Genomic DNA, 15,211 nt, shown 5'->3' with positions numbered 1-15,211 from the left:
GGGTAGGGGTTTCCTTCTCTCCCACCCCATTGTACGTGTACATCAGACGTCCCTGCCTCAAATCTTTCTTGCTATGTCGTCTTCCCTCCAGTATTACATATGACCTCGTATCAGCTTTCAGTTAGCAGTATGGAATGGGCTATGTAATACCCACTTAGCCAATCGTTTTTTTGCCCAGATTTTGGGATGGGTTTTGAGCTAAGGCAAATGTACACTTTGTTTATTTTACCCTTGTGCCAGAGCAGCACTTTATAGTGTTTTAGGATCACAGAGTAAAGCCTTGCAATCACCATCACAGTTGAGTCAGATTAAAGGCCTGGATCACACACGAAGTGCAAGGCCTCAGGGAATGAAGTACAAATTATTCTTTTCATAATCAAAAATTAACAGAAAATTCACATTTTGGGTAGACCTTTTGAAGTATGAAAATAATTTAAGCTTGGAGAACTGGTAGTTACAATGCATTAGACCGCTAGAACCTGAATTTTAAAAATTAAGTTGGTGCATTCAGAGGTGCTCTTTTGAATCTTTGGATTGAGCTGATGGAGTTTTACTCAGCATCTGGCTGTTCTGACCTGCTTGATTCTAACAGTCCTTGGCCAAAATAGAAAGAATTCTATTCATCGTAAGAACATAGTAGGAGTAGGCTACGCAGACCCTCAAGCCTGCCCCGCCATTAATTATGATCAAGGCTGATCTGCCCCAGGTCTCTACTCCTGTGCCAGTTCCCCATAACCCTCAGTTCCCTGATCCATCAAAAATGTATCTCACTCCTCTTTAAATACCTCCAGATTCATCACTTTAATGGATGAGAAGTAAACGTCAGAAAATAAGGCAGCAAGAGCTCTGCATAAAAGATTCCAATTCGATACACAAACTAACATTGGTGGGGAATATGGGGAAAAGCCCCAACAGGAAGCAGAATAAATACAGGAAGGTGACGAGAGGAAATGGTATCTAAAAGAATTATAAATGTGTGAAATGGAGGAAGTGAGAAAGGGCACGAAAATGCTAACTTCGGTAAAGGTGAAAAGGTCAATGAAAATCAGAAATTGCAGATGCTGGAATCACTCCACAGGTGCTGCCTAACCCACTGAAAGAGAAACAGTGGATATTTCAGCTTGAGGACCCATTGTCAGAACCGGGGAAGAGCAGATGAATTAGTTTCATCTTGCAGCGAAGATGGGGAAGGGATGGATAGGATAAAGGGGTGGAAATGGAAGCCTTTCCTCTTGTGGAGTCTACTCAGATTTGGTTTCCATTGTGGACTAGTGTGCACAATCCTGCACAACTGGCAAGAAACCACATTTTCATGGAATAGCAGTCGGTGATTGGCCAAAATCACCGTTCCTCCATTGAAAGAGGAGTGTGTAGGATTAGCACAATGAAACATGAGCATCTCAATTTGAAGATTGTTCCAACAGCCTATCAAGATCACATTAAAAATATTAAAGATCCTCTAAATTTATAAAAAGTTGTCCTTGATTTATATCTAACAAGTTAGAAATGGCTATAATATGAGTGGGGAGAGAGAGCAGTGCATAAGAACATTAGGAGAAGGCCGTTCAGCATTTCATGACTACTCCATCATTCAACAGGATGATGATGATCTTTCACCTCTGTGCCAGTTCCCATGCAAATCTCATATCTTTTACTTGCCATAATATTCAGTGATCTGTGTTTTGAATAACTGAGCCTCCCCTGCCCATTTGGGTAGGGAGTTCTCAAGATTCACTACCTGGTTGAAGAAATTTCTTTCTCACTCTTAAGTGGCGAACCCCTTATTTGTGATTGTGACCCCTGGTTCAGACATCCCAGCCAAGATGTACGTTATCTCTTTATCTTTGCTATTGAGCCCTGTAGCAATACTTAAATACTGAAACATCACATTCATGGGCACATTAATATTGCCTGTGGTCCCATTTAGTTTCCATGAGACATCACTATTTCTGCCATACCTCTCCTGAAGTGTATTCTTAGAAAACTGTACAGATCATGATATTGCTTAACATGAAGCTACATCATCTGTGCACGTGTTAAGGAATGGGAGTTGATTTTTTTTTAAAGTTTATTTATGTACTACTTTTCACATGAATTTCATGAGAGCAAATTTTTATTCTGTACCTCAGACTTTTTGGTACTAATTTGTGAATTCCATAAGGGCGCATTTGTTACCCAAACTACTTTAACACGAGGGTTGCCTGTACTACAAGCACAGTTGGCTTTCAGAAGTGTGAATGGATTCATGGTATCAGTATAGTAATGCAGTTTTTTTCTTATTGTAACTTCTTCATCTGACTGCAATTTTCTGACTGCTCTCCCAAACCTGACCTACAGAATGAAAGTGAACTGTAATTAATAGAAATAGTAACACGGGAATACAAGGAATACCTACGGTTGTGAATCCATAGAACAATACAGGCCCTTCAGCCCACCATGTTGTGCTGACCTTTTAAACCATGCCTAAGACTATCTAACCCCTTCCTCCCATATATCCCCCTATTTTAAATTCCTCCATATGCTTATCCAACAATCTCTTGAACTTGACCAACGTGTCTGCCTCCACCACGACCCCAGGCAGTGCATTCCATGCACCAACCACTCTCTGGGTGAAACATCTTCCTCTGTTATCTCCCTTGAACTTCCCACCCATTACTTTAAAGCCATGCCCACTTGTCTTGAGCATTGGTGCCCTGGGAAAAGGCACTGGCTGTCTATCTATTCCTCTTAATATTTTGTATACCTCTATCATGTCTCCCCTCATCCTTCTTCTCTCCAAAGAGTAAAGCCTTAGCTCCCTTAGTCTCTCCTCATAATCCATACTCTCCAATCCAGGCAGCATCCTGGTAAATCCCCTCTGCACCATTTCCAATGCTTCCACATCCTTCCTATAATGACGCGACCAGAACTGGACACAGTACTCCAAGTGTGGTCTAACCAGAGTTTTGTAGAGCTGCATCATTACTTCGTGGCTCTTAAACTCAATCCCACGATTTATGAAAGCCAACATCCCATAAGCTTTCTTAACTTCCCTATCCACCTGTGAGGCAACTTTCAGGGATCTGTGGATATGAACCCCCCAGATCCCTCTGCTCCTCCACACTACCCAGTATCCTGCCATTAACCTTGTACTCCGCCTTGGAGTTTGTATTTCTGAAGTGTACCACTTCACACTTCCCCGGATTGAACTCCATCTGCCACTTCTCAGCCCAGCTCTGCATCCTATCAATATCCCTCTGCAAGCTTCTACAGTCCTCCACACTATCCACAACACCACCGACCTTTGTGTCATCTGCAAACTTGCTAACCCACCCTTCTACCCCATCATCCAAGTCATTAATAAATATCACAAAAAGTAGAGGTCCCAGAACCGATCCTTGTGGGACACTACTAGTCACAGCCCTCCAATCTGAATATACTCCCTCCACCACAACCCTCTGCTTTCTACAAGCAAGCCAATTCTGAATCCACACGACCAAGTCTCCCTGGATCCCATGCCTGCTGGCCTTCTGAAGAAGCCTTCCATGTGGAACCTTGTCAAACGCCTTACTAAAATCCACGTAGACCACATCTACTGCACTACCCTCATCAGTCTTCCTGGTCACCTCCTCAAAGAACCCTATCAGGCTTGAGACATGATCTTCCCTTCACACAGCCATGCTGGCTGTCCCTAATCACTCCATGATTCTCTAAATGCTCATAGATCCTATCTCTTAGAATCCTTTCCAACAGCTTGCCCACCACAGACGTAAGGCTCGCTGGTCTGTAATTCCCTGGACTATCCCTACTACCTTTTTTGAATAAGAGGACAACATTTGCCACCCTCCAATCCTCCGGTACCATTCCCGTGGACAACGAGGACTCAAAGATCCTAGCCAACGGTTCAGCAATCTCCTCCCTTGCCTCGCGGAGCAGCCTGGGAAATATACCATCAGGCCCCGGGGACTTATCTGTCCTAATATTTTCTAACAGCTCCAACACATCCTCTCTCTTGATATCTACATGCTCCAGAACATTAATCTTACCAACACTGTTCTCAGCGTCATCAAGGCCCCTCTCTTTGGTGAATTCTGAAGAGAAGTATTCATTGAGAACCTCACCCACTTCCACAGCTTCCAGCCAGATCTTCCCACCTTTGTCTCTAATCGGTCCTACCTTTACTCTCGTCATCCTTCTGCTCTTCACATACGTGAAAAAAGCCTTAGGATTCTCCTTAACCCTACTTGCCAAAGCCTTTTCATGTCCCCTTCTTTCTCTCCTCAGCCCCTTCTTAAGTTCCTTCCTTGCTACCCTATATTCCTCATGAGCCCTATTTGATCCTTGCTGCTTACACCTTATGTATGCTGCCACCTTCTTCCTAACTAGTTGTTCCACCTCTCTTGTCACCCATGGTTCCTTCACCTTGCCATTCTTTCTCTGCCTCACTGGGACAAATTTATCCCTAACTTCCTGTAAGAGATCCATGAACATCGACCACATCTGCATAGTACATTTCCCTTCAAAAATGTCATCACGATTTACACTCTCAAGTTCTAGCCTTATAGCCTCATAATTTGCCCTTCCCCAATTAAATATGTTCCTGTCCTCTCTGCTCCTATCCTTGTCCATGACAATGCTAAAGGTTAGGGAGCAGTGGTCACTGTCCCCCAAATGCTCACCCATCAAGAGATCTGTCACCTGACCCGGTTCATTATCTAATACTAGATCTAATATGGCATTCCCTATAGTTGGCCTGTCAACATACTGTGACAAGAATCAATTAATGAAAATGGCTAATCAACCAAGTCGTGCCGGCCTGTAGCTTAGGGCACCATTGGATTTGGGGGGATTTTTTTTCCATACAGTAATGCCATGTCAGGCCTGGTAAATCATGAAATGAGAAGTAAAAGATCGATATGACATTAATAAGTAAATTTGATGAATTGTTGCTGGGTGTGTACCTCTCATCTAATTTTGCAGCTTATGGAATCATTTGGGCATGCAAACCATGATTTCAAAATGAGAAGTCATTCAGTACCTACCATTTCAGAAAGAAAATGGTTGTAAACTATTGGCCAAGCATTTTTAACAATAGATACAGTGGAATTTTATTTGAACTGTTGCCTAACAATGGGTTTCTTTTAACTCTGTAGATGATCAGAAGATGACTTTCCATGATGTGTAACAAGGGCAACTAGGGATGTGCATTTAAATGTTAGCTCAGCCTGTGAAATCAACATCTCTTGAATGAATTTAAAAAGGCTCTCTAGGAGTGTAATTGTTTGAGAACATTTTAATTTGTACTCTTGGTTAATATTCCAGTACTGTTGAGTGGGAAGATGCAAGGATTTGCATTTCTGTGATTCCATTCCAAATCTTGAGATGCTTCATGACTGACTGAGCACTTTGTGGAGTGCGCCTCTGTTGCAATGTAGAGAAACTAAGCAGCCAATTTGTGCAGAGCAGGATCCCATAATATTGCAGTAATGAGCAGATGATCTGTGCTGGTTGACTTGAGGGATGGATATTAGCAAGGAAATGAATACTACAGCATTGAGTTATGTCATCACCTTCCCTACCAAAGCTTTACTTTTAAATGAGCTTGCTGATTTCTCATCTTATCTTCCTTCTACCACTGATTTTTTTTAAACCCCATGAAGATTTGCCTGAATATGTTGGAGGAACTGTCTCTAATAATTAAACAGTAGCACCAGCTGTAACTTACAATCAAATAAGAAACTCTTGAAAATATTAATTAACTTTCTGATTTTTTTTGTTTCCGCTCAGAACTTCCTTCGATGCCAAAACAACAAGACTAATTATAATCTGGTCTGTGAGACGCTGCAGTTCCTAGACTGCATCTGTGGCAGCACCACTGGTGGGCTGGGCCTTTTGGGACTCTACATCAATGAAAAAAATGTTTGCCCTCATCAACCAGACACTGGAAAGCTTGACTGAATATTGTCAAGGACCTTGCCATGAGAAACCAGGTATCCATTGTACCCATATCCAGGAGCAGCTGGGAAAACATTATTACGTTGTTTGCGATTCTGTTTTGTTGTCGGAGGAGACAATTTTTGTTAGTAGTCCAGAGTTAGTTGCAGTACGTTCAACCAATAGCAGAATTCACCTAAGCATATTTGGAAATCTTAGTGGCCTGTTGCAAAGGAAGCTCAATTAAAGTTATTCTCTCTGTCCATTATTATTTTCTAAAAAAATTATGGTTTCAGTATCAGATCACATGAACTGATTCAGTATGACAATGTCTTCAATATTGCAATGGGAGTGTCATAGTTTGGATTTTGTTCTTGAGCCTCTAAGGTGGAGTTACACCCACGACCTCCTTAGTCAAGCAAGAGTACCACCACTGACACTATAATTAGTTAGAAGAAGACTGTCTGCAGCAATAAATGAATTAAACATCTCTTGTCTCAGTCCCCTCTGTTGGTGTATGAAATTCTTCATATGCAGGTAGTTAGAAAACCTCAAGTATTCAAGTAATGGTCCATTAAGTACTGTTTCCGTAAATGGGAAGGTTACTAAATAAATGTTTTGCCTTTCCTCAGCTGCTATTCTCTAACTTGGAAGAGGGAGCATAATTAAAATGACTGTATTTAACCTGTTTGCACAGAACTGTATTGCCACCCATGAATCAAATGGAATAGACATCATCATTGCACTAATTCTTAATGATATCAACCCACTGGGAAAAAAGAGAATGGACCTTGTGCTGGAATTGAAGGTAAGCTGGGTGGGCCGTACAAAATTGATTCTTTGAATTTTAAGTTTCTTTCCTGATAGTGTAAGTGTGTGACTGGGAAGACCAACAAACCTTGGGTTATATTCCTCTTTGCTAAGTTATTTAACCTTGAGTAGGGCAGACATTGGACAATGGTGGAAGTTAATGTGGAGGACCATCATACTGGGAACCTGGTATTTGCCCCATCAAGTTTCCATGATGTCAATAAAACTGAATACTCTATTCGGGGGGGGGGGGTTAGAAAATACACCTTTTGTATTCAACTCTAAACCAATTCCTGACCTTGCCTACCCTTGGACTAGGAATGATTACTTGCACACAGCACAAGGCAGCCCATTAACCGTGGCTGGAAAGTCATGCCTGCTGCTGAGGCTTTCAGATGAAGTGTGCTTCCTGGAGGTGGGGGAAGGAGAAGTAAAACCATGTCCAAATATCCTGTTGCCTTCAGTAGAGAAGGGAGAATATTGAGGAAGAAAGGGAATGAGCCACTGTTCTGACATGCAAAATCCCATGCTCGTCCAGTCTCCAGATAGTTGCATCTCACTGTTGGTACCATTCCCTCTTGATTATGCCCTGCAAGTTTAAATGCAGGTTGACAGAGCTGACGACACTACTTATTAAATTTTCCTAAACCATTTTGATACACCTCTGTATAACTGTATAACTTTTCAAGATCTCAAAGTTTTGTTTTAAATGTTGTGTGACGTAAAAGCAAATGTACAGTTGTTTGAAGTGTCAGTATGTTAGTCATCGTACATGGGACTATATTAGTTTCTTGGATCCTGGGTTTGCTGATGTAAACGATGATGAAATTAAAATATGAAAGCACAGAAGTCTTTTCAGCCAGTGCATGTCTGTTGGGCTCCATGGTGCTTTTAGTTCCATTTTCCATTCTTTACCTGGTAACCATTTAAATGTTTCCTTTCCCTGAAATAATTTCCTTTTTTCTCTTCTGTTATGGATTGCACCCCCGATTCTTCTGATCAAACAAATATCTTGATGACATTTGTAAATGAACATTCTCCGAACCTTTCCAGTCATGAAGTTAGATACTCTGACTTATGACCAGTGGAAATGATTTCCCCTGACTTGCATTGTCAGAAGAAACAATTTTTTTTTAGGCCCACTGTTGTGAGGGAAAGAACCCTGTTTTTCTTCTCATCTCTCATCATAACTTCCTACTGTTACTAATATTTCTTTTGGCGAGTCTATCCTCATAGCCTTGATCTTTCCCCCAATCTTAGCACATCTAACACTGACTTAATCAATTGGTATTGTCAGTAACTTAATTTTTTTTAAACTCCAACAAATAAAACTTGGATCCCAACAGAGTACTTTTTGTGAAGCTTCATCCATTGTACACTTCTAAAGATTTGTCACTGGAGCCGGTATTTAGTCTATTACGCTTAAATTCTTATTATTTAATATGTATTTTCTTTCATGCTTCCTCCAAAATGCAAATCTCCATTTTCTCTGCAGCCAATTTAACTTGACATCTGACAAATGTACCAATCTGATTTCGTGTCATTGCATTTGCATTGCAGTTAACTGCATCTTCTAATTATTATGTTGCTTGCAAGTTTTCATACCATGCTCCGTATTATCAGAGTCCAGATCTCCCTTTGAGTAAAGCAGAGTTCTTAACACTGATCCCTGAACTTTATTACTCTTTTCGTTTCATTAACGGCTCCTCTGTTTTCTTACCATTTTGAGCAACTCCACATTGATATTACTAACTTTTTCCTGCTGTTCTGTTACTTTCATTGATAAATATTGATGGGATCTGTGGCACAGCAGTTAGTGCAGTTAGTGCAGCTATCTCACAGCTTCAGGTAGTCAGGTTTGATACCAAGCTTGGGTGCTGTCCATGCATGTTCTCTCCATGGTTGTGTGGGTTTCCCACCCAAGTGCTTTGCTTCTCCCACATCCCAAAGGCTTGCTGGTAGATTAATTGACTCCTGTAAATTACCACTTAGTGTAGGTTAATGGCAAAACAAATCAAAAGGGAGTCGATGGGCAATTGTGTGAGAGAATGAGTCGTTGGGCTACAGGGAAATGAGGAGGGGGATAGTGGGACAAATAGGGTTGCTCCCCTAGACCTCATGGTCTGAATTGCAGCCTCCTGTGAGTTTATACATACAGGGTAAGAAATTCTTAAGTGCATGACAGCATCCATCACTCTGTCACTAAGAGCAACTCAAAGATGTCCTAAACAGGCAATCTAAAAATGAGACATTAGTCAACACAATTCAACCAATTGGAACTTTCAAAGTGAACTTGGTTAAATCAGCTTTGTTGCAGTAATCAGTGAGTATATATGTTGGTGAAGAAATCCCAAGGTGCACTAAATGGTGATGCAGCAGATGCTCACAGATTCAATTACACCCAAGGGCAACTGACTGGGCAATATTGCACATTTCCAATATCAAAAGATGCATGGAAGACCAAGGATGCTTTGGGCAGAGGTTGTCAGGAATGACATCACAGGAATGGACAGAGGTGACTGACATGATTACATTGACTCCTGGAGTCTTTGGCACATTATCACTTGAAGTGGAGAAGGAACATTTGAGATGGTATTGAGGACCTCAAAGCCATGCATTGGGAGCACACAGCAACCTTGCATAAATGGTGGAATGAGCGACCACCCTGCCGCCTACCCACGTACACCATCAGCGACCACCTGCCTCACCTGTAGCAAACTCTGCGGTTGGTCTGATTTGGTCTCATTAGCCACCAAGGAACTTGCCAAACCAGAGTGGAAGTGAATCCTCCTCGATCCCAAGGGACTGCCAAAGCAGAAGAACTGATGACAAGGGATTGAACTCATCGAGTCCCATCTTTGTACTGGGCTGCTGGATGGCAATTGAATCTCATGATATGAAATACTTGATTGCAATTGATTATCATAATACAGCTATATCTTAGCAAAGTAAAGCTATTTCACTTCTTAAAAGATTAGTAGGTGCCTGGAACACAATGCCAGGGGAGGTGGTAAAAACAGATACTGTAGCAAAATTTCAGAGGCATTTAGACAGACACATGAACAGGCAGGGAATAGTAGGATACAGACCATGTGCAGGCAGATGGGATAAGTTTAGATTGGCATCATGGTCAGCACAAATGTACAAAGAACATACAACAGTACAGCACAGGCCCTTCAGCCCACTTTGTCTGTGACAACCATGATGCCAAATCCAACTAAACCTACCTACCTGTACATGATCCATATCCCTCCATTCCCTGCATGTTCACATGGCTGCCTAAATGACTCTTAAATGCCACTGTCGTGTTTGCTTCCACTACCCCTGGCAATGCCTTCCAGGCACCAACCATTCAATGTGTTTTTTAAAGAAAAAACTTACTCCGCACATTTCCTTTAAACTTTCCCCCTCTCGCCTTAAAGCTATGTGCTATAGTATTTGATATTTCTACCCTATGGAAGAAGACTGACTATCTACCTATACTTCTCATAATTGTATAAACCTCTATCAGGTCCCCCCTCAGCCTCCGACTCTCCAAAGAAAACAATCCAAGTTTGTCTAACCTCTCCTTTATACCTAATACTCTCTAATCCAGGCAACATCCTGGTGAACCTCCTCTGCACCTTCTCCACATCCTTCCTGTAATGGGGCAACATAAATGCACACAGTACTCTAAATACGGCTTAACCAAGGTGTTATATAGCTGCAACATGACTTCCTGACTCTTTTATATTCAGTCTCCCACTGTTCTGTGTTCTGTTTCTTCATGAATGGCACCTTTTATCATCTATTCATTAAGTCTCTCAATTTGGCTAGTTAATGATTAACCCTCTGGTTTGGGTATGACAGCAGATAATGCATCAGTGATAGGCTGAAAAGTTTGCCAAACCTGCTAATAGCCTGATTTTTAATCTTGATATTTCATCATTCTTATCAGAGTGCTACTAGAAGTGTCAGTCTTCTGTACACTGATATGATGTGTGGTTTTTTTTCAACAGAATAATGCCTCTAAGCTGCTGCTGGCAATAATGGAAAGTAGACATGACAGTGAAAATGCAGAGAGAATACTGTACAACATGAGGCCCAAGGAATTGGTAGGGAGTCTTTATTTTTCTTGAACATTACTTTCTCCCTCCCCAAGAGAGATTGTTGATGAAGTTAATTATTCCCTAGGTGGAGGTGATTAAGAAGGCCTATCTGCAGGGAGAGGTGGAGTTTGAGGAAACAGAGGATGGTGAAGATCATGCTGCATCACCCAGGAATGTTGGCCATAACATTTACATTCTTGCTCACCAGGTAAAATAATGACGTCAAACATAAGGTCACTCGAGGTTAATGGGGAAGAAAAACATGCATTTGCATCTGTATGAGAGATGGAAGCGGCAAGAACAACAGAATGTTGATTAGTTTCTGTCTAGCTGTTCAATGTTTTAAAGTATTTTATATTTCCAATTTTGCTTATTTATTAAACGTGACATTAAACAAATAAAATTTAAAAATGCAGATGCTGGAAATCTGAAATAAAAAGAGAAAATGCTGGAAACGTTTAGTAAGTCGGTCAGTGTCTGCAGAAAGAAACTGAATGAAGGGCCTTCAACCTAAATTGTTCATCTGTTTCTCTTTCCACAGATGCCTCCTGACCAGTTGAGTGCTTCCAGCATTTTTTCTTTTCATTGAAAAGCTGAATTTGATTTTCATTTTTTTTGTTGAGAAAAGTATCTGTTCCTTATAATTTAAATTTATTGTCAAGCGTGTTAAATATTTGATGGTAAATGCAGACAAAATTCCTTTTGGATTTTCATCTCTGAAAAATGCTCAACATCTTTCCGCACTCAAGACTGCCCTTCCTGACGTCAGGTTTGATGTGTGATTTGTACCACACGGGAAAACTACAATTAACTCTTTCTTTTCTTAGCCTTGCTGCACTCTTGCGTCTGGCTAGTGCTACTTGTGTGGGTTTTTTTTCTCCCCAAATACATTACACAACTTGCACATTTAGCAAAACTTCCGCAACTTCACTGAAACCTACGGAGATGTTTTGTAATCATGTTTAAGTTACTTCTCTCCTCATCGAAATTGCTGCCCTACAGATGAGGATCAGCTTGCTGTTAACTCCCACCTCTATCGCTCCAACACCACTCATAGCCACTCCATCTCTGTGCTCTGACACTTGGATGAGCTACATTTCTTTCAAGCAAAACAATTTGAAACGCAAGCCATTATCCCCCTACAACAAGCTTTTCTGTGGCTGGTCACTCTTGCTGGTATGCATTTGCCAATGAGTATCATCGGGTAGATAACAATACGTATTGGTTTGTTATTGTCACTTGTACTGAGGTACAGTGTAAAACTTGTCTTGCATACTGTTCGTACAGATCAATTCATTACACAGTGCATTGAGGTAGTACAGGGTAAAAACAATAACAGGGATAGTCCCAACCTGCATACGCCAAGATAAACTTAGCAGCTTGTGATAGCTTCTGTTGGAATAAAGAGATATGTCTTTCATAGCACATAATTTTCCAAGTGTAAGCAGAACACGAAGTAGGAGCAGACATAGGCCACCTGGCCCTTCATGTCTGACCTGTCATTCAATATAGGCCATCCCTGGATTACTTGCTTGTACTTCTAATTGGACCAGTGGTATCTCTGCCTTGCTAACTTGCAAGAACATTCACCTGTATTGCAGTCACAATTAAGATGGTGGGGTTTGTTCACAGCATTTTATTTGGGGAAAGGAAGAACTAAAGAATACCATCAGTAAGATTAAAGACAGAAAATGCTTGAAATATCCAGCAAGTCAGGCTGCATCTGTGGGAAGAGAAACAAAGTTAATGTTTCAGGTCAAAGATCCTTCATCAAAACTGGGAAAAGTCCAGAAGGCTGCTTGTACGATGAGTTGGGCTTGCGTTGGGCCTCCTTGTAACAGTACAGGAGGCCACAGATCAGTAAGTCAGAGTGGAATGGAGAATTAAAGTGGCAGGCAGTGGGAAACTCTCCGTGTGCTTTCCTTTTCAATTTTGATGAAGGGTCTTCAACTTGAAACATGAACTCTGTTTTTCTTCCCACCAGTGCAGAGCAGCCTGAGTGTTTCCAGCAATTTTTATCTTTATTGTAGATTTCTGGCTTCTGTAGTTTTTTTTTTGATTTGCGTCTGTAAGATTTACTGAAGAGATAAGGTGACAGAGCTGCCATTCACATTTACTGGAAAATGGCTTTTGTTTTGAAGATGAGTAACTAGGTTCAACAGATCAAACTGTTTATTACGTGATTATAAGATGATCCTGTGTCTGCAGGATCAGTGGTAGAGGGGTAACAGATGAGACATGAGTCATTTTTGAAACAATATGTTTTAGGTTACTTTTGAACTTGAGCTCCAAGGGATGTAACAGGTTTGGTCCTGAGCTACTCACCCAAAAATATCTTCTGTATTCTTGCAGTTGGCACGTCACAACAAAGAGCTGCAACAAATGCTGAAACCTGGCAGTCAGATGGGTGAAGGAGATGAAGCATTGGAGTATTACGCTAAACACACTGCTCAGATTGAGGTCAGTAAGCAGGAAATAAGTTCATAAATGGATGTTGGCATATTTGCAAAGTCCTTAGTTGCAACCTCGGTGTATATAGAGGAATGCACTGATGTTTAACGTGTTCAGAAACATTCCAATGGAGGGTTTGGTGAAGGTCTGGGAATCAAAACAAAGCTAATTAGGTAACCCTTCCTATTTGGGTTGTGGGTTGTGACTCAGAAAATATTGGCCGGGGGGGAGAAGTCTTGAAGTGGAGCAAGATAATACAAGGTAGGCCTGACTCACACAGTAACCTTTCGTTCTCACTTGCGACATTTCAACAATAGCAATAATTGACTAAGTTGGCAAATAAATGCCAAAACAAATGACCAAAGAGCAATGGAACAGACAGATGAAGAGGAACCTTCTGTTATCACGTAATCCCCATGAACATGCTGCCTGAAATGCAGGAGGAAATCGAGTTAATTGATTCAAAGTGATGTAATTTTCATGTTTTTAATGCAAAATGATCAACCACCAAATGCTATGTGTTGGAGTTAAAACTGTCCTTAATCAGAGAGTTTGTTTTGATGTGTGAAAAGGATTAGGAGGGAGGACCTCATTTGCATGTGCAACCACTCAGTAACTTTGAGCAGGAAATGGCACTTTGTGAGTGGGCAAGCAAAGGGTAAATGGTGCTCCTACACAATGCTGCCTTCTCTAGCCAGGAATCCAGCATGTTTATGTATATTTAATGAAATGAATTTCAAAATTATTCATTACCTTTAAATTCATGTCAAAACTTTGCTGTCTGTATGAAGTCAGAGTGATAGAGTCAGACAACATGGAAACGTGAAGGCTACCATGTCCACACTGGGCACCCATCTGTATTAATCTCATCTTCCAGCACTTAGCCCATGGCCCTCTATGCTGCAGCGATTCAAGTGCTCATCTAAACACTTAAATGCTGTCAGCAACTCTGCTTCCACCATTCTCTCTGGCAGTGCATTCCAGGTACTTGCCGCTCTCTGGGTGAAAAAGGTCCCTTTCAGATACCCTCTTACTCCTTACCCTAAATGTATGTTCACTAGTTTTATTCACCTCTAAGAGGAAAAGGTTTCTGTAGTCTACCCTATCTTTACCTCTCTATAATTTTATATACCTCAATCATCTCCCCTCTTAACCTCCTTTGCTCCAGGGAAAACATCCTTCCTATACTGTGGTGACCAGAACTACAGTGAATACTCCAGCTGAGGTCTGACCAATGATTTATAAAGCTGGCACGTAACCTCATTGCGCTCTTGTATTCAGTGCCCCAACTAATAAAGACCAGTATGCCTTATTATCTACCTGTGCTACTACCTTCAAGGATATTTGGACTTGCACACCAAGGTTCCTCTTTTCTTCAACATTACCAAGAGCCTTGCTGTTCATGGTATATATTCCAGCCTTGTTAGTAATCCCAAAATGCATCACCTCACATTTAAAGCTGGAGGAACTCAGCAGGTCAGGCAGCATCTATGGAGGGAAATGGATGCGAAACATCAATTGTCCATTTCCCTACCTAGTTGCTGCCTGACCTGATGAGTTCTCCAGCTTTTTGCGTGTTACTCCAGCATCTGCAGTCTCTTGTGTCACCTCACATTTATTGGAATTAAACTCCATCTGCCATTTCTCAGACCATTTCACCAGCATATCAATATCACCCTGTAGCCTAAGACTACCCTCCACACTGTCAACAGCTCATCTCAGTGTCATCTGTGAACTAATTGATCATACCTCCTACATCCACATCCGAGTCATTCACGTATACTACAAACAGTAATGGTCCCAGTACTGATCCCTGAGGGATACCATCAGTCATAGGCATTCAATCTCAAGAAAGAACCTTCTGCCATCACCGTCTGTTTCCTACTCCCAAGCTAATTTGGATCCCATGGGCTCTACCTTTTGGACCAGTCTCCCACATGGAATCTTGT

General features: G+C 41.3%; 1 protein-coding gene across 1 annotated transcript in view; it reads left to right on the top strand.

The window, feature by feature from the left end:
• The window catches only part of itpr1b (inositol 1,4,5-trisphosphate receptor, type 1b), a 440,649-nt gene that overhangs the window by 274,583 nt on the left and 150,855 nt on the right, over nt 1-15,211 (top strand). The window contains 6 exon segments of the mRNA XM_052018719.1: nt 5,767-5,901; nt 5,903-5,963; nt 6,606-6,721; nt 10,722-10,817; nt 10,897-11,019; nt 13,164-13,271. Coding sequence (XP_051874679.1) covers nt 5,767-5,901; nt 5,903-5,963; nt 6,606-6,721; nt 10,722-10,817; nt 10,897-11,019; nt 13,164-13,271 — 639 coding nt within the window.

This window comes from Pristis pectinata, chromosome 6 (genome assembly GCF_009764475.1).
Source record: "Pristis pectinata isolate sPriPec2 chromosome 6, sPriPec2.1.pri, whole genome shotgun sequence".
In the NCBI taxonomy this organism is placed as follows: Eukaryota; Metazoa; Chordata; class Chondrichthyes; order Rhinopristiformes; family Pristidae; genus Pristis; species Pristis pectinata.
The sequence above is the reverse complement of the archived record's forward strand: the minus strand, read 5'-3'. Positions and strand labels throughout refer to the sequence as shown.